General features: G+C 39.7%; 1 protein-coding gene across 2 annotated transcripts in view; it reads left to right on the top strand.

Moving 5' to 3' along the window:
• The first annotated feature begins 2,829 nt into the window (after positions 1-2,829).
• Positions 2,830-27,057, top strand: part of ZSWIM8 (zinc finger SWIM-type containing 8) — a 52,610-nt gene continuing 28,382 nt past the window's right edge. For both annotated transcript variants that reach the window (XM_009087455.4, XM_018910925.3), the window contains exons 1-4: positions 2,830-3,543; positions 22,707-22,860; positions 23,840-23,934; positions 26,838-27,010. In XM_009087455.4, the coding sequence (XP_009085703.1) occupies positions 3,366-3,543; positions 22,707-22,860; positions 23,840-23,934; positions 26,838-27,010 (600 nt within the window). In that variant the 5' untranslated portion in view covers positions 2,830-3,365. The remainder of the gene's footprint in view (positions 3,544-22,706; positions 22,861-23,839; positions 23,935-26,837; positions 27,011-27,057) is intronic.

Genomic DNA, 27,057 nt, shown 5'->3' with positions numbered 1-27,057 from the left:
GGCAAAGGAATTCTCAACAGCAGTTTCCTTTTTCTGAAATAGGAAACGAAAAAAAGTACATCCCTGCAAGTGAGAAAGCATCTTACTGGCAACCTTGTCATTTCTGCAGGATTTCTTACTGAGTTTCTTTCTTCCTAGTAGAACACTGCTGAAATTGTCAGATATTATATTTCACAGTTCCTAGTTTTTGTCTTTTGGAAGATCCACAAGAGGAAATACATGCCTGTCTCATGCAATAATTTGGCTGGGAAAAAAAAATGGAAGAGTGTTTATGAACTTGTGTGCCTTTCCAAGCCATGAGGACAAGGAGAAGTGAAGCTCTCACACCTGCACTCCCTCATGTTGGCCAGGGCAGCAACACACCCAGGCCTACTCTGCACAAACCAGAAGACACATTTTTACAGGGTCTTGAAAAGCACTTAAGATGAAAGTGCAAATGTTCTGCTTTGCTTATCTCATTATTTTCATCACCTTTTCCACACTTTCAGCCCATGATGTTTAAGCAAGTGAAAGCAAGAATTCTTTGAAAATCTCCGTAACTTGTGGTATCCCAAAGCTGGAAGAAGGAGGAATGAGAGCAAGGATTGTTACAATTTAATGGAATCAAACTCAATGTACTGAAGCCCTCTTATAATTAGTACTGTCTAATATTCCTGCTCTCTTCTGCCCTTTTTGAATGTAATGTGCGTTCTCTACTGGAATTTGGTTAAATCCAACAGTGCTGTGTTGCACATAATGTTGTCAAAAGATATTGGTGAGCAGCATCAACCTTATGTGTTTCCCTGCCCATTTCTGTCATTTCAAGTGCCACAACATCTGAGTCAGGGTGCTGAATTTCACCTGTAATTACCTCTTCAATTCTTGGACACAATGCATTTAATTTCTTTGTTCTTGAAAATACTCTTCAAAATTTTACCTGTATTTTTTATTCTTTTCTAAATGCTTTTCTGTCACTAGGGAAACAGCTTTCCTAAGGTGAAATCCTTCTTTAATGCAACACTGCACCAAGTATTACAATGCCTTTGTGTATCTGCTTCTCACATGGCAGAGATTCTCTGCAATGCCCTTGACTCAGAGTGCTATTGATGTGACCCGCCAGAATTCCCATTATCAGGCAGGTGTGTCTCTCTCCCGAATTACTGCTGGCGTGGCACTAACAGGTTCTTTGGCAGCACAGACTCGATCGAGTCAGGCATCAGCACAGGACAGCTTTGGTGTAGGATGAGGCAGCACACGAGCCTGAATCTGGCATGCTGTGCTGCGGCACATTGCCTCGGTGTCGGTGTCGTGCCTCCCTGCGCAGGGCACCTGGGGGATGTCTGCCTTGCTAGCACTGTAGGACCTGACAGTTCAGGTCAGTTCCTGACAGTGAGTGACCTCTTACAGCTGATGGACTCTGCAGCAATGCATCTTTGTGTTTGAAACCTTGAACTGGGAAGCTCTATGTTTGTAAGGACAAACCATGTAGGAAGTTTCCTTTAAGACTGCAGGTGCCTTGCTTAGGACCCTCGGTGAAGACTCATCAATTAATTAATTTTTTTGGATTAAGGACTACAGTGAGATGAGGGAGATAATTAGTGTTCCCAGATGCATTTCAGTTTCTCCCAGCTTTACATTTACTATTTCTTAGTATGTTATTCTTTTTTCCCTTGCCTTTTTTTTTCCCCCTCTGTACAAACACGGGGAGGGAGGTGTAGGTCCAGCTGTTTGACTGACACGTACTCAAAGAGCAAACTTATCCTTTGGTACTTAACCAGTCAACTCTCTCAATGGAACAATGAACTAGAAAAACTCCAAGAAACAGAATTATAGAAAAAAAAATTAAAAGAACGTATTGCTTTCAGAGTAGGTAGGATAGGAAGACCTTAGCTAGCCAATGCAATTCCTCATGGACCTGGCACGTGAGTTATCTCCTCTGTTTGAGTTTTGGAGTTGTTCAGACCCGAGCAGCTCCTCAGACCATCCTTCCCTTCAGCCTCTGACAGCGAGGGGCTCTCTCGGCCGAAGGAAAGCGGTCACTGCTCTTGACCGGGACTTATTCGAGCCACGGTCTCCTCATTTTATTTCCTTCCCCTCCTCCCTTGATCTCCTTTACTGTTGTTTTTGTTCTTCAAAAGAAAAAAATGTTACTGAGAACTCGTATATTTATTTCATCTGCAATCAGATGATCATAGCTGAGTGATTTCTACCTCACGCATTCATCTTCGGGGCAACCCCCACATTTTGGCACAACTGGCGCGGGCAGGCACAACGCACAGGCCTTTGTTTTGTTACGGCCCCTCCATGCGGCCCTCTGGGTGTGCGGCGGCGGCGGCGGCGGGCAGGCGCCAGCCGAGCCCCAGCCCGTCCCTGGGGACCGCGGGCTCTCCCCCGGCACGGCCGGCGGGGAGCGGCTGGCCTGCCCGGCATGCCCCGCGCGGCGGAAGCCGGAAGCGCGGCGGCGGAAGCGGCGCTCAGCTGGCGGGGGGTGTCGCAGGTGAAGCTGGGAAGCGCGGAGCCATCTTGGTGCCCGCGCCGGGCAGGAACGGGACCCGCCGGGGCCGCGAACAGCCGGGGCTGCGCCGGGCTCGGGGGCGTCCAGCAGGGCCCGCCGGCCATGGGCTCATAGAGACACCGCGGGGCCACCGCGACCGGAGCGGCGACGGGCTGCCCCCACCCTGCCCGCCGGGACCAGCGCCGGGCGCTCCCCGCCGGCCGCCGCCCGCGCCCCCGTGAGGCCGGAGCCGCCGCCTGCCCGCCCGCGCCGCTGCCGGTGCCCGTGACGAGCAGCCCGGAGGTCGCGCCGCCCCTCCGCGGGCTCTCCGGCCCCACCGGGCTGTTTTTAAGCCCCCGCGAGCGGGAGGGAAGTTGTTCCCCTCCAGCCCCCGCCGGTGCCCCTGCCCTCTCTCCCCTCGGTCTTGTGCCGGGAGTGAGACAAGCACAACCTCAGGGAGACCCGGCCCTGCGCACAGACACAGGCGGCCCCCCCGCGGGAGCTCCGGAGGAGGAAGCCGGCCCCTTCCCTCGTCCTGCAGCGCCGGGAGCCTTCGAACCTTCCGTGTGCCCGGCGCGCACCTGTCCCGCCTGGAGGCAGCTCTCATGGACTAACCAGTCTCCTCCGCCTCAAGTACATTCTGTGGACATAAGCATTTTTTAACTTTTTAAAGAACTTTTTTGCCCCCCATGGAATTTTTACCAGCTGTCCCTTAGTTATTTCCTGCTTCTCTCATCTCAGCGCTTTGTTTTTTCCTGGTACTGTAGTATGGGGATCAAATCAAAACCGAGATTTTAACTATTGCAAGAGCCCTCAAGTCCATTCACCTGTTAGAAGTGAGCAGTGCTGTTCCTGTCTTTCTTCTTTTCCCCCACGTCTCTTGTCGGATGTGATGGAACTCATGTTCGCAGAGTGGGAGGACGGGGAGAGGTTTTCATTTGAAGACTCCGATCGCTTTGAGGAAGACTCTCTTTGTTCCTTCATCTCTGAGGCGGAGAGCCTTTGCCAGAACTGGAGAGGATGGAGGAAGCAATCGGCTGGACCCAATTCCCCCACTGTCAAAATGAAAGGTGAGGTCACCCGGTTTAATTGGGATGGTCTTTGGATTCCTGGAAGTTGTGGGGCAAGGGGGGGGGGTGGTAGGTGAGGAGATCTGCAGAAGGAAAGTCAGAGCAGCAGAGAGAACTTCTTTCTGTGTATTCTCTTGATTCCTTGTCGAGACAGTTTTTGTGCAAAGATTGCAATTGTGAGTTCCCCGGGGTTCTTAAGACAATGCTGTCTTTTAGGTGAGTTTTCACCTGGGTGCACTCATAGGATTGTGGTGCTGCTCTTCTGAGTAGATTCTGTGGGATTGCTCTTGGAAATCTGAGCACTGTTTTCTATAAACAAACTGCAGACTTGGCTGGGAATAACTGCATAGGTTCCCATAGGCTTTGATTGAAGTCCACTAAGGTTTCATAGAGGTTTTTGTTACTTCTATAAAGCTACTCATGTAAAGCCATGTAAGCCCTCATTGTATAGAGCAGTCCAATTTCCTTGTCTGATTCTTGGCATTTCTCCTTTTTCTAGTAAATTAGCTCTTTCTTTTGCAATAGTGGAGCAAGAGGGCCTTACCACTGTTGCAAAGAGTCAGCAAACAGCAGTGTGCCTGCTTCAAGAGTTGTTTTATTTCTGTTCTGCTGATAGTAATTTATATTTAATAGCAGGCAACAAAATAGGTAACATTAGCAAATTAATTTTATTTTTAATTAACATATAGCTCTTAGATCTTTGCTTGATTTTTTTTTTTTCATTTTAACAAAACTTGATTTCTCTATTTTTCTACTGCATCATGACCCTGGAATTCAGGTGATGTTTGCACTAAGCAGAGTCAGACACACATGTAACAGAAATTACACAAACATTCTACTTTTCTTTTTATCTCCTGTTTCTTCAGGCCAGTGTCAGTACTTTTCCTGATCTTTAACCATCACCTGCCTCATTGATATCTCCCTATCTGGAACTGTAAAACTTTATTCTCTTCTGAATATTGCCCTTATATGAACAGGGAATGCAATTTATATTGAATTGAATTGGAATCTGGCCATGTTGTGCTATGGACAAATCTTCAGTTTTCACTGGTTTAGTATCATAAAGTACACTTTGCATTAACTATAGGCTTTCCAGAGCAGCAGAGCAGATTAAGTTTTAAATTCTTCTGCTGTAAAGAAGGGGGACTGTATTGGCATTTTTAAAATCTGTGAGTCCTGAGATGCAGAAGTAAGCATTGTGCATGGGGCAAAGTATATACATATATATTTATCTCATGTGTTGCATAAAGTCTTGTTGAACACTTTATCTTGCTAGAAAAGAGCTGATTTTTTAAAAATGTAGTGGTGTGGCAATAAAGGCATCTTTAGTTTGGCAGAGATGTATGGAATTGGTTTGCGTGGCTCTGCAAGTCAGACTGATGTTTGAAAGGTGATTTTTTTTTTCAACTTCTAGTTGCTTTTAGCCAACTTTTCTCCACTGGTTCAGTGTATGAGTGCATGTTCTTCCGGGTCTTGACCTAGTTCCTTGTGCTCTCTTGACTGAATTAAATCAAGCAGCAGTCTCTCTGCTGACGCCCACTTGTTGCATTAAAAGGAAAAGATACTTCAGTAGATAGCGCACATTTGCAATCTTCAGGCTCTTTTCTGACACGTAAAACGTAATGGCTAACATTGCTGTGATAATTGCAATTATTTACATGATGTTGAGATGTTGCTGTTCTGGGTTCTGCAGACTTGCATAGGCAAAGCTTTTATTGCTTATACTTGGGTCATGTATTTCAGATTTTATTAGACACCTAATGTATGAGAATCTTGTTTTAACAGGAGAGACATTTTGAAAGGATACTGTTGCCTCCTTTAAGGCCCTTGCTGGCAATTCCCAGGCTCTGGTTAGAGTTATTTTTAGAAGAATGTGTGGATTTGTGGCCTAAATAATTATTTATTCACACTGTGGAGTCACATATGATACTACCAATGTGGGACACTTGCAGGTGCTTTACAGTACACAGTTGTGTTGCCAGAAAGTCTGGTCTGACAGGAGATGTGTCATAGTCTGGAATCTCCTTGGATTTCAGAATTCCTATACCAGTTTTATTGTTTTTAATACCTCTTCTTGACAGTGTTTTGCAGTCAGAAAACACAGAACTTCCTGGGTCCTGAGGTTGTTGCTTGTAGTGAGTAATTTAAAATGTGAGAATTCAAAATTGAACTGTGTGTTTTTATTTCCATAGTTTGCCATTTTACTGTTGCCTATGCAAACAAAAAGTGAGGTTAGTCATTAGGTTATTCTGTTAAATGCTAAGAGGAAGCAAGAGGAACTATATTCTGTTAGTCTTTTCCTCCAGTTTGGAGCTCAGCCTTTATTTTGGTGTGGAATTAGTCAGACAAGCTATGTAATAGAAAGGATTTCTAGCTTTTTCAATTTTTTTCAGTTTGTCCTTGTAAGTGTCTAGTTCTTCTTCAGTTGGTTCAAAGAGAATCCCCCTAAGACTGATGGAAGAGCTGTTATCTGTCTCCTAAACAAACAAACTACCTGCACACAAGTAGTTATGGCTTTCTTACTTTTTTGTAAGTTTTTATTTTCTTCTTGGGTATCTTTAATATTGCTATCATGCTTATTGGAAATTTCATAATAAGACTTGGGTTAGCTTGTTGCAAATACACACAGTATTCACTACAGAGGATTGCCAAAAAGATGAGTTATTCACTTGTTGGTGAATCACCCCATTGGTTTGTTAGAAAGATGGTGAAAGGGGGAGAGAAATGTTTGAGTTGCTCAAATATAATCCTTGGAACTGATTTCTTTATAAAATGAGGTGTCTTGAGTAGTTACATCAGAAAAATAGAATTGTAATTGGTTGATTTTTCTCACATTTAATTTCTGCTATGGTAAAGTCCTCTTGCAGTCTTCCTCTACTACACTCTTGAAAGGAATTTTCTCCTTATGTGTAGAATTGTCAATGTGGAGAAGGAATGCATTGTGTCCACTTCATGGATGCCCTTAGATTTTGAAACTACTCCTAATCTCCACTAATTCAACTGCCCTGAAATCCTGGAGGAAACCTGTCAGTTTTGTAGTACTGGGAGTCCTGTGATGATTTGGAATGTTTGTTTTTACAAATGCCTTGATCTCTTGTTAACTGCCTTGATTGCTTGCTTTACCCCTTGTGTTTTTAAGTTTCAGTGGTGTAATGCTTCTAACTGATATTTGGCCAGTCATTACCTGTATACATCATTGATTAAAGGCTTTCACTGCACACACAGACAGAGGATTCTGCTCTGAAATTGAGGTGAATGGATGTTTGAAAGTACAGTGTCCTTGCAGTGTGTTCAGAACTCTCTGGTTCTTAGAGTTGGTTTGTAACTCCAACTCTTTTTCTTACATATCAAATTACATTCCACCAGTTTGTTACCCATCTACTAACAAATGCACCCACCTGCCTTTTCTGCACTTTTCTGGACAGTGTTCTTTCCTGGGAGCCATTATGATCTTCTCATGCCTTTCTCACTTTTTAAAGCAGTTGTATTGTTCATGGGTAATTGACGTAAGTGTAGTCTTTCTGCAAATGTTTAAACATCTAATGTTATCTTCACATAAATATTTTTGTGAGAGAATTGTAAGAATAAGTGTTCAAGTACACTCATTATCTCTTCAAACCCACTGTGCCTTTGTTTCTTCCTGAAAGCTTCTAAGCTCTTTCCCACCCTTAGTCCTTTGTTTCACAGTTTCTGAAACATAAAAATTTGCCAAACATTTAGGAAGCTGGCATTAATACTTTAGGATTGTTAAATAGTGCCTTCACAATATATTTACTCATTTTATATTTATTCATTCATGGTAGATTGGGTTGGAAGTGTGCTGATGAGTTGTGTTGAATCTGTCTTCAGTAGGCAGCTAGTGAGAAAACTTGAATTTTTTCCCTTTCCTTTACTGTAAACTTGAATTATTGTATACGGTATTGCAGAACCCCTCAGACGTGACTAAGAAATGATGCAGGTAGTGCTCTCTTGGAAAATATCCTCACTATCCATCCCCAGACAGTTTTTGTTCTTTCAAACTGTTAGGAGCACCCACAATGGGAAGTTTTGGGCACAGTGTCTCAAAACTACAAGCTGTATAGAGAAAATCATTGGCAGAGAATATACAGAGCCTGAGGTGAAGATATAATCAGTTTAGAGAGCGGAGTCTGAGCAGTGTCTATGCTGGTAAAATAACAGTGACTGATTTTCATTAATTTATACAAGAAAAGAATAAATGGTATAGAGAGCAGTGTTTCTTCCTCAGGATTGCCACTAACTAAGAAATTCAAGTTAATCCTTGTTTAAGCAGTAACTTCAGAAAACAGCAGAAAGAATATTTAGTCTCTTTCAAATTCATACTGTGTGCTCTTCAGACTCATGGTGTTATCAGAGAAGAATGCTGGTATCATCCCAAAGTGTGTCCACTCTTTGAGCCTAGTGAAGATTGAAATGGAGACTCTGGGTTTGCTGCAGTTTTGTTACTGGCCATTACTGTATATTACAAATAAATTTTTTTTTCTGCTTTGTTTGTGCCTCTGCTATGAAGAGGGAGATTTTGTAGTCAGCTCACACTTGTGGGAGGTACAGGTGTAATAGGGGATCAGGTTTGATCTAGACGCTGAATTGTGCTCTGCCTTTGTTTCCTATCCCTTTCTTTATCTCCTCCTCTCCTTGTTACGGACTTTTTTTCCCTGAGTTGATGAGTTCACAAAGCAATGGGAAGTTTCAAGAAACCAGGCAGGCTTGTTCAATAGATGGTGTCCTCCTAGCTTCATGAATTGTGCTGTGCTCTTGTACATTCTGTGCTCCTCCTGCTCTGGTTTGATGTTGCATCTGGTTGTAGTATGGTGAAATGATCTGTGTGTTTGAAGACCCAGCAATTAAGTGTGATTTAATATGCAAGTCTACAATTTTGGAGTTCCAGTTCAGTCTGAGGAGCAGCAACAAATCCGTAGCATACCCTATATGCAGAAAAATAGTACCTTCTGTACAGTCTGTATTTCTTTAGTGAGGAAGGAAGAAATGAGAAGTCAACTGATCAAACTTAGGAAAGTCTGTTTAGAAATATTAATACAGCCAGAGTAAAAATCATTTAACATATGAGTTGTGGGAGTAGATTTCACATTGCTCATGTTGACTTGTGGCCAGGCCTTTTTTTTCCTGCTCTTTGAAGTCAACCTTCTGTTTTGCAGTCTTTTAAACAAACACACAAAATCCCTCTTCTCTCCCTCCCCCAGCAATACCTTTGAGGGAACATAAATGGACATTGGTGATTTGAACTGTGTCTCCTGTGCCAGTTACAAACCAGGAACAAAGAGCATCTCCTTAAGTATTCTGTGTCCTAGGTAATATACAGTACTTTGCTCCAGAGGAAAAAAAAGGAATGTACAGTTTCAAAAGATGTTTACATACTTTAATGAACTCTGGAGTAAATGTTTGTCTATTTGGAATATCAATAATTGATTTGGAAGCTTATGCTTGTTTGTTTTTGTGTAAGAAACTTTACAAGGAGTCAAAACCTATTTATTTTTTGGTTCTTAAACTTAAATAATGTCTTTAAAATTTCATTGCTCCTTTTAGACCAACAACTTTTTGTATTAGCTATCTAAGTGTAAGAGTGTAAAGCAGTTATACGACTAATATAAAATAGTGTCATGGCTAGAAGTTTTTTTTTTCAACTTTATTTTAATGCACTTTATGTGCATTAAGCATTTTCGTCCCTCTTCCTGGTTTGTAACAGCCTTCTAAACCCTCCAGAAGTAGAAGTCAAAGCACATAGGTGTCAACTAGCTAAAATATTATATTTAGAATTTTATTTTTTAAACATTAAATAGCAATGGTGCATTATGTACAAAACACTTGAAATACTGATTCTAATTTCTAAATACCATATGACACATTTTGAAATTGCTTCCTCTGAAGCTGTGTAGTCTTGAGCAGTTAAGTGTAAGATTACCAATCAGAAGATTCTCACTTTTCTCACAGTTCGTGTGTTCTTTGATGCATCTTTTCTTCTTTGTTTCTTCTTTATTTCTGGCAAGGCTGTGGGTAGTTGTCTAGCATTTTTAATAGAAAAGACTGAAAGTGATGTCTTTGACCACATTTCCCCATGTGCTTTAAACATTATGGGCAAGGTATGTGGAAACTTTGCTGTTTTGATTATTTTTAGTTCATCTATATTTGCTTCCATACAGCTGGAAATGTACTGTCTTTGAAAAGAGTGAAACAAAGGAGCTCTGTCAGGTTGCAATATACCTATTAATTATAATCTTCTGAAATTATGTGTTTTGAGAACAGTGATGCTGTGAAAAGTACCTGGTTTTAATAAAATATTCCTTCTATGATGAATCATTATTAGTGTTTCTAGATGGCTGGAAGAAAAAAATTCGGAAAACTGAAGGTGTCAGTATTTATCAGTATAAATTAGGCAAAAGTTGAACATGTTTAAGCTGGAAAAAGCTTGTGTTGATTTTTTTGTATTTACCTAAATTTCTGCTGGTGTGAGAAAAAAATCAGAAGTTAAGACATTCTCTTTCCATAGAAGGAAAAGATTGCAGGAGTAGTGTCTTTATACAAAATCTCAACATTCTCATTCAGCTGCTGCAAGTATGGGGACCTGAGTATTATTTCTTGATGTCTCAGTGACTTGCCTTTCTTTTGTCTTCTGGGCTTATCTTGTGACTGTGAGACATATAGTAGGGCTTTCACTTCTTTCTCTTGTGGGATAAAAATTGGCCTGTAAAAGAAAGGGAAAGGATAAATTGATAAGATAGCGGGAGGAAGATGAATATCTGTCCTCAGAAGAAATCCTGTCCTTTTGTCAGAGAAAAACTGGATGCTGGAGGGGAGAACATAGTTGACAGAAGGAACAAGAGGGACCTCAGAGACCAAACACAGTGCAAAAAAAAAGAAGTCTGCATTTTGTTACAACAATATAGATAGGTAGCATGATAAAGGCCACATTACCCACAATTTATCTGCAAGCAGTTAGTCTTTATAGGGAGGCATCCAGGGGTACATTTTTCTCCCAAGTTAAGACATTTATGTGGTGACTTATTGCAGAAGTGGACAGGAGTCACTGGGCCACTAAGTCTGACTTCTTCCTCTGCTCAGAGAGATCAAAAATTTAAGCAGATGGTCATCGTTCTTTGCTATCCAGAAATACTGGTAAACATGAATAATTCATTGATGGAGACCTGACCATGAAAACACCAGTGTTTTAAAATTCAATTATTATTGCTTGTACCCCAAACCCCCCCCAGATAAACTAGTGGAAAAAGTAAAGTATGGCATTTCTGTTTGTTAGACTGGAGATCTCTAAAGATGCTGTTTTGAGCATGTCTCCCCAGTCAGAAAGAAAGAAAAAAAAAGTGAGTTGACCTTAAAATAAAAGTAGTCAAGATACCATCTAGACTCTTTCTTAGAGATAATCATTAAAATAATGCCTGTGTGCATTAGAGACATTCTTGATGGCATCTTGTCAGTGTGTGTGACAAAATGAGATTCTTGGTTGAAGTACAGAGAAGTTTCTGAACCTGTGAATATTGGGTGTGGTATGGCCTTATGGAATCTGTCAGTGTCTTGTTTCAGGTTTACTGTTCTCTGCATATGCTCCCATTCACCTGACTTTGTATATCACCAGCTGTGATTCTTGAGACTGATTCTTCTTGTGACTGATTTTTATTTCCTTTTTAATATCCCTGGACTGGAATTCTTATGTGGTAAAATTACATCTGTCTCATCCTTTGGAGAGTGCACCAACATGAAATCTTCTTAATCCATGCTTGAGGCTAATTGAATAGCCTAATGATGGCTTGAATGCCCAAGTTCCATGCTTTAGGAAATGATCGCGAATATAAAAATACTTGGTCGGGGTTTTACATTGAAGCTTCATGGTAGTCCTGCAGGTAGTATGTAATTAATAGGTGTACAAATGAAATTACCATTTTTCTGTGAAGCCTGTAGGGCATAATTTAGAAATTCTCCTGAGCTCTTTACAGTTCCTATTGCATATTGCTTGTAATTTCATTTTTTACCTCATATTTATGTCAGTGAATGCTGAGATGGGAGGAAAAAAGAAATATAACTGGTAAATTTGTTTACCAGAGGTCCAGGAGAAAATACTTGTAACTTAGGCTTTTTTATGCATGTTTTGCAGAGAAGGTTGTATTTGACCTAAAATGTCTCAAAGTTTCATTGACTCCTTGCTTGCACTTAAAGCAGTAGTGCATAGGGCCAGCTAAGCAGTAGGGCCAGCTAAGCTGCTTATCCTTCTCAAGGACACGGAGCTGTTTTGCCTGTCTAGTAATGAATAGGAGCTCTGTTCTGTGGACATTTTCAGAAGATGGTTGAGTTTGCTTCAGTCTTGTGATGTTGGGGAGATTGTGAGAGATATTATTCATTTGCCTAGCCAAATTCATATGATGGACTGCAGTTTATCAGTGCCTCACAGTTTTCCAGGCATGCTTTAGGTATTATTTTTGTGCACTGAAAATAATATACATGCTTGTAACTAACCCTTCTTCTGTAAACATTCTGTATCTGCCTTCTTGCTTCATATGTGCCTTTGTACCCAGTTTAGTTTCACCCATTTTGTTCTCCCTACAGGTGATGTGATAAAATGTAAGGGAATTTATTTCTTGTTAGAAGAGGGACTTTCTTCAGCTGTAGGTTATTAACATATGATCACATGAATACTTTACCCTTTACCTTGAGTGGGAGAAAATGTAATTGCTAGGGGCTGAGAGCTCATGGCAGGCTGGGTGCTGCCAGCATTGGAGATGGTGTCTGACAGGGGGGTTTAGATGGGCTGGACTACTCTGCTGTGCCTTGGAACTGTGTGGGGAGAGCCTGGAACTGAAGGACATTGCTGACTGAGCTCTGTAACCTTGCATAAAGCCTGAGGTTGGATTTGGGGAGATTTTTACAAAACCAAAAGAGAAAGAAAGGAGTCAGGTAAGATTTGTTTTCAAAAGAATTTATATATCTAATTTCTTGTATTTATGAAATAGATATTTAAATCTCTATTGGTTTCCAGTTGGTGTTATATAGAGGTGATACCTTCTTCTAGTTCTGACAGTTGTTTAATTTTTTTTCTTTACTCTAGAGAATGCCTTATCCTTTTTTCTTTTCAGACAATAACTTTCCCATCAGCCCTCAAAAATTGGCCTCATGTCATGCTGATACATTCAGTAAATGCAGCTCTTCAGTGTTTGCCAGTGCATTTGTTTGGAGGCCAAGTGATACTGTTCTGGCATTTATTTAGACACTTGAAAAAAGCTGCTTAGAATTTAATTTTGCATGTTATACTTAAAGATGGTTTCCAAGGATGGTGCTGTGGAGAACAGCTCTATAAACAGTGGAGGTTGCATGGTGTTTTGTATGACTTCCTTTTGTGTCTGAAAGCATATCAATACTTCTTGGTAGAGATTGATTCTCAGCTGTGGTGAACTCAGACTTTGATTTATATTTGTGTTCCATCATCTACAATCAGAAAAATATTTGGTCTGTGTTGGTCTTTGTAGCTTTTTTTTGGTCATAGGCCACTAGAGAGAATTTTGAATTCTGAGCTTTTCAAATACCTTGTGTGGGGCTGGAGTGGGAATAACTGGTAATACTGAGTCTTGCTTTCAGGAGGCAGGAACTGTTTGATGTCTGTCCTCAGAATGCACAATCCTGGTTGTGCAGAATTCTTTCTGCGAGGTGAGAGAGCAAGGAGTAACAGTGCAGGGGAAATGACTTGCCTGAAGCTAATCTGCTTCATCAACTGTAGACTTATTTGAATGCAAGCTGCCCAATTTGTCATGAAACCTTGGCCAGCACTGGCATGAATGCCGTGTTTTGTAGCACTGTCTGTCTTGCTTTGCAAAAATCTGCTGTTTATTTTAGGATTTCTAGCAGCTGTCGGTTGCTTGCCCAGGCTGCTCTTTTTTTGAAATGAATTTATTTTTTTTAGGGAAGGAAATGGAAAGGTTTCAAATAGGAATTTTCTTATTTGAATTTTCAGAGGAGATTGTCAAGTTGTGAATGCTGCATTACCTGCCTAATACTGGCACCAGAGTTTTGGGATCTCAGTCGTCTTAGAATAGGTGAGAGTTGAAAAAAAGGCCATAGACTATTCCAATTTAATCAACATAGCCTTGTGCAGATTTTCACAGGTTTTGCATAGGATTTGCAATAAAATTAAATGGAAAAAACACCTTTCTGATCTAGATTTGAGTTGTGTTTGAAGAGGCTCTTAAATTTTCTCAGAGCAGATGTTTTCTGTGGGTGCATTGTTCGCCTTTGCAACAAAATCTTGTCACATTAGGCAGAACATAGGTGTGTAGGATCGTAGGACTTCAAGTTAGTGTTGGAGGAATGTGCTGATGTTTCTTTCTATCCTGAAGTCATGGAAACAAATAATGGATTTTTTTCCCCTTCCCTCATCAAACATATTCTTTGTTACCAAATGTAACTTGTAGCTTTCTACATTTTCCTTAAATTATAGTTCTGAATTTATTAACAAGGTGGTCTTCTTTGTAGAAACCTGGTTTCTAATATATTAAGAATGTTGTAGCTAGGATGCTTTAAGGACATAACGAAGAGACCTTTTGTAAGAGAAGGGGAATCTCTTCTTCAGCCAGCTGACCTTCAGAGTGCAAAAGGTTTTCAGACGTGCACCTCTTAAAATTCTTAGTGTGTTAGAATTCCTAATGTTGGATTAAACAGACATCGTGCATCTTCTGAGTTGTAGTTCTCTGGTCAGTTATTGCTTACCATTGTAAAACCTAACCAGCTTTCTTTCTTCTCAAGCTTTTTTTGTCTCGTCAAGTCAAGTCAAGGTGTTACCAGAAGCTGGTGTGACACTGGAAAGCTTAAAGACCTAACCTTAAAAATAATGAGCTAAAGATGAAATGGTTTTAAATCAGTCTAATATTGAAACAGCAGGAATTGTGCTGAGTGTGGTATTTTTACTTTGTTAGGTGCTCAGGTTCATTAGCAAAAACTGTTTTGAGGTGCAGTCTGTCTGATCAATATTAACGCTGTGGTAATGTCATTTTTCCACAGGTGAGCTAAGTTGGTTTTCAGTTGTGAGGTTTTTTAACTCTGTATACATACAGAGAGTGAATATAGAAAACCATAGTGAAGTGGGTTTGTCAGAAATGTGCAGAAGGGAACTGCAAGCCTTAACAGGTTTAAAACTACTGACCCTTGAACAAAATCCCCCACCCACTCAGCCCTCTAAATCTGCAGTCATTTGTATTCTGCAATTCTATAGGACTTGTGTGCTAATAAAATACAAGTATTGTTTTTCTGATATATTTATGTATATTAAAGCCTGCCTTACAGAAGGAACTAATTATAGCTTCCTAAATGATCTTAATCTTGGAGGCAGAAGTCGTGATTCCAGGAGATATGTATATGCTGCCAGCCACGTAATATATTTCCCTCATTTTGAAGGGAAATCCAAATCCAGCAACCAAAGATAATTTGAGCCATGAAATATTTTGACTTACACATATGAGCTGTTTGTCATGTAGCGTTAAGCAGTTTTCAGAAGTTGAATTCAGATGAAATTTGACTCTGCTATGGCTTTTGCTGCAGGTTGCAGAGACTTTGTGGGTGAATTGGACACCCTCCTGTGGTAAAACGACCCTTTTTGCATTGGCTTAAAAAAACTGCCATTCTTAAAACGTTGTGATGTCTGTAATGGAATTTGTGTAGTAATGGTTTGTCAGTTAAGTGTGAAGTTTCCTACTCTGGACTGTAATCTTCCCATCTGGGATCTGGTTTTTTTAATGGTTTGTAGCTATGAATCTCATCAGTGTTATCCAGTAAATGCTAATGAAAAAATTATGTTGCTTATTCATCTTTTCAACTGTTTTATACATAAAAATGTCATTGTGTGGCTTAGGGCTGATGTAGGCCTCCCCCAAATTATTTTTGCTTTCAACATGATCTTACATCTCTGCATTTGCAACTCATTGACATAATTTTCAATGCCATTTTACTGCTGAAAAATGTTTATGTGATCAGACAGAGTTGCATAACTCTCACTGAGGAAATAAGAGATATAAGAATGTCTTGTAAACACAGATCCCATTAGGGTTTTAGTGCTGTTAGTAAGCTTACGGGGTAGTAGCAATGGAGAAGGAGAAAGATAAAAGCAAATTAGAGAAAGCAGATTTGTCTGTAAATTTAAAAATCCCCAAATTTTTAATTGAGAGTCCTGCACTATTTACAGGCAGTAAGAAGGCTAATGTGCATATTTAATGAGTGAATTGCATAGACAGAAAAATAAAACCAACTAATCCTGCTAGTTTCTTGTTTGTTTTCTTTTTGTGAACAAATTAGTCTACCTGTGATTCAAAGTGACTCTTGCTTTGTTCTCTGGAGCATTTTGCTAATTTGTTGATCACTTAGCACTCTTTATGAATATGTTTTTTGATTATTAAAAAAAGTGTGTATATGTATGTGTATATAAATACTTTGATTCTTTCATGATGAGCATATCATCCTGCCATACAAGCCTTTTGGATAAAACCATATTTTTAGAGTTTTTCCTATGGCTAATTGTATTAAATCCTGGAGGCTTGCATTGCAGTGTCCTGTCCTTGCTGCTTTTGCTAGATCATTGTTTAGTTGTGCTTGCTTACCATGAGTATGTGGATATTTTAAAAGTACAGAAACATTAAGAGAAAACTAAACCAAAGGAGGCCTTATGTCAGAATGTTCCCTCTAGTCTGTGTTCTGAGCAAAGTTGATTAACAGTAAATCAGCAGTAGCATTTGTAGCATCCTATCTCCATCACTTGATCCCTGTTCTTGTCTTGTCCCTCTTGATCTGTCACAGGGTGAGAAAAACTCACACAGATGAATTTCACCAAAGGCTGTTGTTCTCCATTTGTTGTTGCAGCTGACTTTGTGAATGCTGAGGTGTTTTGCAGGGAATTTGTTTGGAGAACGTAGAATCTGAGAAGCAAGTTGCTGAAACTTTATTATAGCTTGGTGCAGCAAGTATTTCAGTATAAAGAAGTTGCTTATTTTCTGAAGATTGATGCTGGAAAAATAATTGGGGAATGAGGAGCCTGTGTCTTTGCATTAGCTTCCTTAACCTGTAAAAGAAAAACTTCTACTTTTTTAGCAATACTGTGGTTTGCTTGGTTTTTCTTACAAAGGAACATTGTGGATTTTTCCCCTTTGTACAAAATGGCATGGAGTTATTAATCTGAAGCAGGGGAATTGAAAACAGCTAATTGAAAACAGCTGGGAGTCAGTATTTGAATATTGCTTTGTGGTTTTCAGATACTTCAGTCTGCATGTAGTTAAGCTAGACTACGAGGCTAAGGCTGGCTCCAAGGAAAAAGCCATGGAGGAAGCCATGTTGTAGTGGTTTGGTACTCTCCTCAGCATGCCTTTTGCAGTGGAAACATGCACGCAGCTGTGGGCTTTGTCTTTTTAAAAACCCTAACCCTAGGTGGTAAAAGCCGGCTGGGGCTAAGGCTGGCTCCAAGGAAAAAGCCGTGGAGGAAGCCATGTTGTGGTGCTCTGGGTGCAGATCTAGCTCCCTGTGTCCATTCAACTGCCAGGTTCTGATGCAGGAGGATCTTGGTTCAGCTTCAGCGTCTTCACCCCTTGGCTTTCCTGTTGGTTTTGTTCCCTTGTGTTGTACTTGGGATAAGAAAGTTGTGCCCCTTCTTGGTGTCTGCTGAGTCCTTGTGTCTGCTTGGCTGCTCTAAGAACCCAGCATGTCCAGCTGAGCTGAAGTAGTCTGTGATGAGTGTGTTCTCTTTGTACACCACTGAGACCAGCTGTGTGATTTGGAGAGATCATATGCAGCTGAGATTGATGATATTTTGAATGAAAAATTAATCCCTAGTGTTAAGTATCTAAATCCTGGCCTGAAAGAGGGCATCTTGAGTTGGGTTTTCTTCATTATCTACAGTGCTTTTTTGGATAGTCTACTCTTAGCATATGTGAGGCTAATCTGTCTTTTGTTATATGGTATAGTTTAAGAGCTGCTCCAGCCGTTCCTCTATGAGCCTTTACAATAGAAGTTTCTCCTGATGTTCAATTTAGTTGCACTGTTCTATTCCAAATCCTCTCTCCCCTAACTTGTACCTGTTTTGGTATGGGTTTTTAAAGGTAAGTAGTTAAATTGTTTTCAGTGCTTGTATGTTACCTCTCTTTCTTTCAAATGTTTAAATTTATGTTGGTTATTTCAGTTGTGTTTTTATATGAAGTATTTCGTTTTCTTCTGGATCCTGGTGCTTGTGGTTCAGTACTTTCTGTGTTCCAAGTCTTACAGGTACAGAGTAGCTGAAAAATCTCTTCCACTTAGGTGGAGAACTTTTCCTTTATGTCTTTGAAAACACAGCTGTTTTGTTTGTGACTGAACCATGAACCTTAATTTAATTGTACTTAGTCTGATTTACTCCCAGGATTATAATCCTAAGACTATTCAAGGATGGTAAAATGGAAGAAGAAAAAGAAGTATAAATGGCCTAAATGCCTTGGATATAATTTATTTGCAATAACAAGTACATCTTTAATTAGAAGGCTTATCTTTAATTTTGCAATGTTCACATTGGGAAACTTGTTTTAAAAATACAGTCAGCATTCACCCTCAATTATTACAGAGTTAAAGACAAAGGTGATGTTTTCTGATATTTCTTGCCAGGTCTGAGCCCTGAAGGACTGTATTTCTCTTCCATCTACTTTTTAAAGACATCAACTCAGAATAAATTTCTAGAAAGAAAAAAAAGAGCAAGAGAATAAACTAAAACCAACAGCTGAATTTTAGCAGGAAATGTACAGAAAACAGTAAGAAAACAAATCTTTTTAAAAAGAGTTGGTTTATGTATGTTATGATTAAATGAAGTGCTTCCTCTTCTTGTCTGTTTGAGAATTCTCAACACATTTTGGTTTTAAGTGATATCAGAGAGACAGTGTATCACGGACTTAAGCCAAGGGGCATTTTACTGATAGGCAGTTAAATTAAACAAGCAGAAATCCTGTGTGTGTATTCTACAGCAACAGTTTTATGTTTCTACATGGGAAATCCTGTAAAAAGCAATGTGTTATTTACTATTTTTAAAATGAGATTTGTAAAACAGATTTTGTAAGACTCACCCATACCTCCTTCACCAGTAAAGATTGAATTCTGCAAATTTCCTCTTAGTTTTACTGTTCTTCTCACTAGCTTTTGATATCCCAGGTGATTCACTTAATTTTCTTCATCTTCTTGTTCTGTGTATAGCTATAATACTTTGTTACTCTTTGTACATTTAGGAGTGAAGCCAGTGAAAAAGGTGAAGCCAAAGGTCAAATGAGGACCAGGGATTGCTGTAAAATCAAAGCTGTAGGCTCATCTCTTAAAAGATAATGTAGCCTGAACTGCCAATTTTCTAAAGTTAGGGAAAGCAATGTGTCCTATCTCTTGCTGTGGGTTTTGTTCACTTGCATTTGTATTCATTCACTTGTATATATAGTTTACTTTTAGAATGTGTATCGGCTGGAGGGAGCTCAAGGGAAATAACTTGATAACGGATACATCAGTGTTTAGCCTGGTTATCTTTTCTTTGTTGTGTTTTAATAGCTCTTTAGTATTCTCATGGTCTGCTGATTATTCCAGCTGTTTCTTCTCTGTTTTTTGGGTACTGTGCTGAAGGAATACTGCTACATCATTTTAAACATGATCTGTTCTTATGAGTAATTGTTGGCTGCACCTTATTACAGCCTACTCTCTAATAGGAAAGGTTAAGCAACTGCTAGACATTCATGTCTCTGTGGTAAGTCCTGCTGGCACAGAAGTTGTTCTGCTAGTGAATATGTAGGTTTGTGTGCACAGCTTGTGTTGGCTGTTTTGGGGTCAGGTGTTTTGTTGTTGTTCCAGCAGGAGTAATTACATCTATGCTAAAGTTTCAGCTTTTACAAAATGGCTATAAAAATCAAACCTGTAATTCATGCAAAACAGTAGCAAAAAGGGCAGGATAGTCCTCATGAAAGCTGCATGTTATGTAATGGTAAATAATGAGGTGTGATTTATTCAGAATGGTTCAGATATGCTTGATCTTGCATTTTAGTTAGGAGATATAGATAGCTTCTGAAAATCATTTCCAGACCTGGTTTTTCTTAGTCATTTAGTCTATGAGAATTGTTTCAGGTTGCTTATGCTTTACTTGTGACTCTATTCTTCCAAGATTTTAAATGTGCTTTTTCTTCTGCTTGGCTCATGTCTGCTTCCAAGAGCAAATAGCAATTCTTGCTAGTTCTGCTCCGCAATTTAAAATTATCTTCTTCCTTGGATAGTTTTATCTCAAGTATTTGACTTCACTGCTGTTTTAATGTTTTCAATATGAAGTTTGCAGTCTTCCTTCCTATACTTATTTTTGCTATATGAGCAGAAGCTGTGCTGCTTTCTCCTTAACTTTTTTAGCAGACGTCCTTTTCTCTTCTTTGCTAAAAATAATTATTATAGAACCTGAGAGTACTTTTTTGTCTCTTTTATTGATAACACCTCTTTATATAGGTGGCTATGAATCTACCTACAAACCCAAGATTTGTGTATCCAGAAATGAACTTCTTGAATAGATCTCTCTTGGTTTGGGACTCACATTAGAGTATTTGAAGTCTAGGTTTAGCACCAAAGTAGGACTGTCCAGCTGACTTTACAGGAGTAAAAAGGGAAAATACCCTCTAAGACTGCTCTGAGCCATATTGCAGGTAGGGTTGTCTCACCTTGGCTACATGGGTGACTACCTCCTTGAAACTTAGGACAGTTTAATGTCTTCATTTTGGCATTTACATGTGTGCCAGGGTAGCTATTGTGATTCACATACCCTTGGAGTATGACAAATTGTTTTCTACTTTTCAGTTAATTTCTACTCTTTTTTCAATCTCTCTTTTTCCTTCTTGAAAATTCTGAACTTTAGAACCGTGCATGGTCTTATAAGCAAGATGCTTGGTTTTTTCCCCCTCCAGGTTTTACTGCTTTTGCCTTATTCCCAAGATGTTTCAGCTGTGTGCTCTGAGTTATGCCACATAATTGGCCACCTGTCTTCTGCTCATTACTACTAACACAGTACAGCTGATGAATCAGTTAATGGGTTCAGTGCAAAGTCAGCCTTACCTTACTTCACTTTGTACATTTATTAAAGTCAAACTGGCTGACTTGTGCTAGACTTGTACTGGAGCAGGTGAGGTCTCATGTTGTAGTATATCTAATCTAACCTTCATACCCAGCACCACATCTTTATAAAAAGGAATGGTAAAAAGGAATACCATCCAGGCTGAAGGCTTGCAGCTCTCAAAAGAATGTACAGGTGTTTCAGTCACTACTGAAGTAATTTTTTGAGCCTTTTACCTTGTAGAGGTTGTTTAGGTGTTATCTCTTTTCTAGTATTGTGTAAGAAGATAACTGAATAGAGTACCTCTATAGAAGAAATGCATTTTAAACCATGCAAAATACCTCTCCTTTCATTCCTCAGAGTAATTTCAAGTATGAAAGTGGCTCAATTTGGACTTTCTGCAGTGTCTACTACTACTGTAGCATCAGAAATGATTTATTTGACTATGTTGCACAAATTAGAAACAGTACACTTTTTAGGGACTAATTTAAAACAGCATATTTTTAAGTGACTTGATAAAGCTTTACGCCTGTTTTGGTTGTCAAAAGTGTAAATGAAATTACTTTTCTGCTAAAAGCTGTAGAGAAAGGGGCACATTTTTTTCCAATTTCACTCATTTTATAATCTGCTTCTCTCACATTTGTGAAGGAGATTATAGCACTGTAAAACAGAGACTGGATCTATAACACAGAATAAAAATCATTGGTGGTGGAGAACCAGCCCTGATGGCAAAAGACTGACTCTGTCTGGGAGAAGGGGGAATAGTAACTAATGAATCTAATTTCACTGCAAAAAAAAAATCCTAAGTGTGGATGTTTGAAAACTGTGGGGTTTTTTCCGCACTTAGGTAATCCTTTCGTTTGTTGGGTCTGCTCAGTGCTGGGGGAGATGTTGGCTGTTTTGCTGTGTGCATGCACTTTCAAAGCCCTCTCCTGTCTTGTCTTTCCCAGTTGTGGGAACTGGAGGGCATCTCTAGGCAGAGGGTCAGAAAGTGCTTACTCATATCAGGGCTTAAGTTTTCCTTGGATATGCTGTCTGGAGGCTGGTGTGAAGGGGAAGCTGAATGCCAGATGGGTTTGAATCCTGGCTTCCAGTGGTGTTTTAGTGGCTGGTGAGGGAGGCAAAGCGACATAACATCAAATATCTGGGTTAATTAGGGGTTTGGCATCAAGATTTGGAAGATGGGGGAACCAAGGCTGCTCTAGTCATGGGTCAGGAGGTGATCTCAGTAAATTAGGGATGTATGTACTTGCAGATACAACAAGTCTGGCATTTTATATAAAGTGTAATCTGGGTCAGAGCAAAGCAGAAACATGAGGATTCTATAGCCTGATGATAAGAAATCTTCATCTGCAGGTAAAAGCATAAAAAGTGGAGTTAGTTTGGTAGAAAGGTGATGGTTAAATATATTTATATAAAGCTCTTACTGCTTTAAGATCCTCATGAGCTTTGTGTAGTCAGCACTGCACTGACACATGAATTCCCAGTTGCTTCTCTAAGGAACTTGAAGTATAAAGGCAGATATCATGTGAAAGGTGGTGGTGAAGGAAATAAACCAACAAATACTAATTGAAATTAAAACCTTGTAAATAGGTGAATACTGAGTGTTGTCAAAAAAAGTTAATACTAAGGTTCCTGGATAACCATTCCATTGCTGCTTGTGCATATATGTTCTACAAATTCTTTGTGTGGACTACTGGAATTCGCAGGATGTTGCTGCCACATTGTAACAGAAATGTGTGGGAAAATACTTGGATACCTTAAGTCTTTCTAAACAATGTTGGTTTTGTCAGGAGGCAGACTGCTAGGCTGATGCACCTCTTTTGGCCAAGGACTATTTTTTGGGATTTGTCCCGTGCCCTGAGTGGTTGAAAACAAACATGGAGTTTAGAGAAAACTCTTCAAAACTCTGCAAAAGATTTCTGTGCTGGCTTTTACTATCCATGAAAAATGGTCTTTAATGTGGTGAGATAAAAGAGAAGGTGCAAGAGCTCCCTGCTTTGACCTCTTTAGCCTCTCACAAGTTTTGTTCTCTGAATGGCTAATTGTGTTTGGTTTCTTGTCTTTCTAGATGGGCTGGTGATCCCATTGGTGGAACTCTCTGCAAAACAGGTTGCATTTCACATTCCATTTGAGGTGGTGGAGAAAGTTTATCCTCCAGTACCTGAACAACTGCAGCTTCGAATTGCCTTCTGGAGTTTCCCAGAAAATGAGGAGGATATCAGGTAATAAATACTATTTCTTTTTTACTGATGCTTAAGAAAAGATTTTGTTCACTTGAGGAGAATCACTGTATCCTGTATATTTGGTGCTTCTGTGGCTCTCATGTACCTTTTGTAATACATAGATAGATTACTGTGGGATGTGCTGTGATACAGGGTTTTATTCTGGGGTGAGCTGCCTTGCATATGTGCCAGGAAAACCATATAGATGTCTAGGTTCTGTGTGTAAAGGATAACAAAATAAATGCATCTTTTAATTTGGCTAACAGCAGGCTAGCTTGTGGAGTTTTGTCCTTATGTTAGTCTTACAAAATCATCTTTCCAATTTGAACCTTTTAGATCTATTTCTAAGCTTTGCTGAAGCTTGTATATTATAGGAGGTTTACCCATGTAACTGTGCATTCAGAATTTTGTTGCAAAGTAGTGATACTGCACTCTTTTATAAAGAATCTTGCTGAAAGTGCTTGGATATGTTTGTCAAAGGTTCAGGTATCATATGGGGAAGGTGGTGTCAGAAGTGCTGATGTAAGATCATCTGCTAGGGAATAGAGCAAGCAAGCTGGTTGTATGTATTCATTGTTCTGATAAACACAGATATAAAAAGACCTCACAAGAGCATGCAGATAATTAGTCTAGAAGGAGTTTTTTACTGTGGCATGCTACCATTAGACCTTGAACTATACTATACTATATGAACTATACTATACTTAATTTTAGACTATGAATGAATTTGTATTTCAGAGCTTTAGGTGGAAATTCCTGAAACTGCCGGTGGCTATACGCAAACCCAGTTAGGAAGAGACTAATGATTTTTGTGGTTGAATTGTAATGTTGAAACTACATTTTCCTGTAGGCAGGAAAGACCTAGACTTCGTATTCAAGATAGCAAGGGTTTTTCAAAAGCCATGTCAGCAAAGAGGATAATACTGTGAAGTTTCTGAAAACCAGAGTGATCCTAACACGTTCTGTTTATGTCTTGCAGGTTGTACTCGTGCTTGGCAAATGGCAGTGCAGATGAGTTCCAGCGAGGGGAGCAGCTCTTCCGGGTGAGGGCTGTCAAAGACCCTCTACAGATAGGTAAGAACAGTGCAGCTCCACATCTCTAGATCCTTCCGAGTCCCAAAATCATATCCGCAATGGGATAGCAGTGCTATGGCCACGTCTCAAAACAAGCTTTTCTGGCATCTTAGGTGAAACTCCCTGCCAAATGTATTCTTTGTAATATGTTGAGCTAAATGCTCTGTTTTATTTTGGCCTCAATCAGCTCAGCTGTGAAATGGACTGAAAGGTCAGAAATGTTCTGATCCTTAATGTGTCTTAGGGTTTTCCAAAAAACTGTATAGGATACCTTTTTCTCCATAATGCTTAAATTCTTCATTGCTAAAGAGAACTTGACTTTCTAGTTGTCAGATCAAATGACCAATGCCTAAAGTGCCTGTATGGCACAGAGGAAGTTTGCAAAGTTTATTCTGGTAACAAAAGAGTTTTATTTATTCATGTAGTATTTTGGCAGATGGGAATCCTTCTTGTTGGACAGTGGGTTTTATAGTTTCTCTTACTATCTTGTTCTTTTCATGTTTTTTGGCTATAGAAGCTAATGTTATCTATACAAAGAATTGGACTCTGTTTTTTTCATTAAACCCTTTGAAGCAAAGAAGAATATTGAGATAGCTGTTTGACCAGAAGGCATTATGTGAAATAAAGGTACTACTAGTATGTCAAGGTGGGCTGTGTCAATCCCATGCAGATTTTTTTCTTGCAAGTGTGAGCTTCAGAATCAGAATATTATTCTGCATGTGGGAACCGAGCCTGTTCTAATAAGAAAAATGATAATATAACAAACTGTATAATGTTAAGAAAGAAATTTAGGAAATTTCTTATATTTTTATGTGATGAGGGACAGAGACTTCTGTGGGCCTGTTTAGTTATTAGAACCAGGAATACTTAACTCTCAATGATGAGGGAAATCAATAAATTTAGGTTAGTAGCCCTCAGAAAGTGAATAAAAGGGATATGTCCTATAAAGGCTTGGGGAGACCAAAAAGAGAGAGAGATGGCCTTTGAGATATGCAAACTGCAAGAGACTGATGAACTGTTACCCGAATATAGGGCAAAGCTTCTGAAAGGGTATTACCTAGTCCAGTGTCTACTGTGATAGCAATAGCAGGAATTCATGGAATGGAAGTGAAGAGTTTCCTTGTACTTAAGTCAGATTGAGTTAAAACTACCTTGTCTAGTATCACTGAGACCAGATAGTAATTTTGGAATGTCGGCATTGAATTTGGAAATTTTACTAAATAGGATTAAACTGACTTTTGAGGTCGTTAATCGTCTTCCAATGTCATGACTTAAATGCTGAGAGAGGCCTCTAAGGAATCTGCTAAACTTCAGGAAGTTAAATGTTTGAGGCAAAGAAAATGAGTTAAAAAGCAGCTTGCTGAAATTTAGTAATTCCTGGGACTTTGACAGTGGAAAAGAGCAAAATATTTGATAGAGAGTAAAAGACTGTGGTCAGCACTTGTTTCAGTTATACATTAAAAAGGTGAGGAGGTGTAAAGCAATGTACATGAACAGAGGCTGGGAATATTAATGCCAAACCTGTGTTTGGGAGAGCAGAAGAATAGGGAAAAAGAGATAGTGAGTGATACAGGGGGGAAAACTTATCAAGTACACATAGAAGGAACTGTGATTCTTGACAAAGGATTATGTGTGTAGAAGGGAAGGAAGAAACTTTGTTTAAATAGTAAGGTTGCCTTATCCTTAGGAGAGGAATTTTATTTAATCGTGGGGTTTTTTTTCCTCCAAAAATACAGCCCAGAAGTTGGGCAGCAGAGATGGGGTGACTATATTGTCAGCTGTGCACTCCAAATGATTTAAAATTGTGTAGTTGCAGTATTGAGTTTCATACACTGACAAACGGGAGAAGAAATGCAAGAAATGAAGCAGCTCTTGGGTGGGGAATTGATTTGGAGAGGGATTGAGCAGTGCATTGTGATACTGTGTTCAATAGGTAAAATCTTGACTTTGTGCTGTTCTTGTCCCATTTCCCTTTGTAGTCTAAGATTTGTTTTTTAACCATAAATAATCTTAGTCATTTTGTCTGCATGCATATCCATATCTGTGATTTCTGAACAGTAGCACCTCTTCACTACATTCCAAACCCCCAATTTTTCCAGCTTTCTACTGTATATACACATGGAATTGGCTTTTGTAGACCTTCTCCCTCCGTTCTCTTTGTAGCAGTCATATACCCACATTGTTGCACTGAAGACATTTTTGCTGTTCTTAAACAGGTGTGTTGTAGATTTCAGGGACTTCTTTTCTATCATTGTCTTAGTTTCTTTTTAACAGCTGAGGAAGGCAGCAGCAGGTTCAGTTTGGATTCTAACTTGGCTTCTCCTTCAGTAGTGTCTCTGCTTTTTAGAGGTTTTCATATCTTGATTTACAACAAACCACTGTCCAAAAATGCCTTCTATGTAAAAACAAGAGCTGAACAAAAAAAGTAGGTGGTCAGGTTAAGTGCTGCCTTCTTTAGTTGACTGTGAAATTGTGAAAATTGATTGACTTGGGAATAATTCCAAACAAGTCACCCTGTCCGTTCTGCAGTGCTGCCAGAGTTAGCACAGAAGTTATGCCTAAAATATGTATGTGTAGTCTAGCTTTGACGCTGTAAACAAAACCTGTCAGTTTCCAGGGATGACTTTATCCAGTTCTGCTTTTCTCTGTTAAATAATAAGAGAAATTATTAAATGTATTAAAAGCTGGTATGTTGGAGTCTTTTACAACACATTATGCTTCTCTGCTAATGTTTAGGCATAGTTGGTTGGGAAGAAAGAAGTGGTGGAGACTCTAGATGCACGTGGAGGTTGTTGCCAGACGTATTGTTTCAGTGTTTAAATAGCATATACCTGTATTTCTGTGCTGGCTGAACCTTTTCCCCAGATACCTGAAGAGTAACTTTGGACTTGGAATTTCCACAGGTTTCCATCTGAGTGCCACTGTGGTGCCCCCCCAGATGGTGCCCCCCAAGGGCGCGTACAACGTGGCGGTGATGTTTGACCGGTGCCGGATCACATCGTGCAGCTGCACCTGCGGTGCCGGGGCCAAGTGGTGCGCGCACGTCGTGGCGCTCTGCCTCTTCCGCATCCACAATGTAGGCATCCAGCACAGCTCTGCTCTCCCCTTCTCCGAGTCGCTCCT

This window comes from Serinus canaria, chromosome 6, assembly GCF_022539315.1.
Source record: "Serinus canaria isolate serCan28SL12 chromosome 6, serCan2020, whole genome shotgun sequence".
Classification (NCBI taxonomy): Eukaryota; Metazoa; Chordata; class Aves; order Passeriformes; family Fringillidae; genus Serinus; species Serinus canaria.
This window is presented reverse-complemented; position numbering and strand designations above follow the sequence as displayed.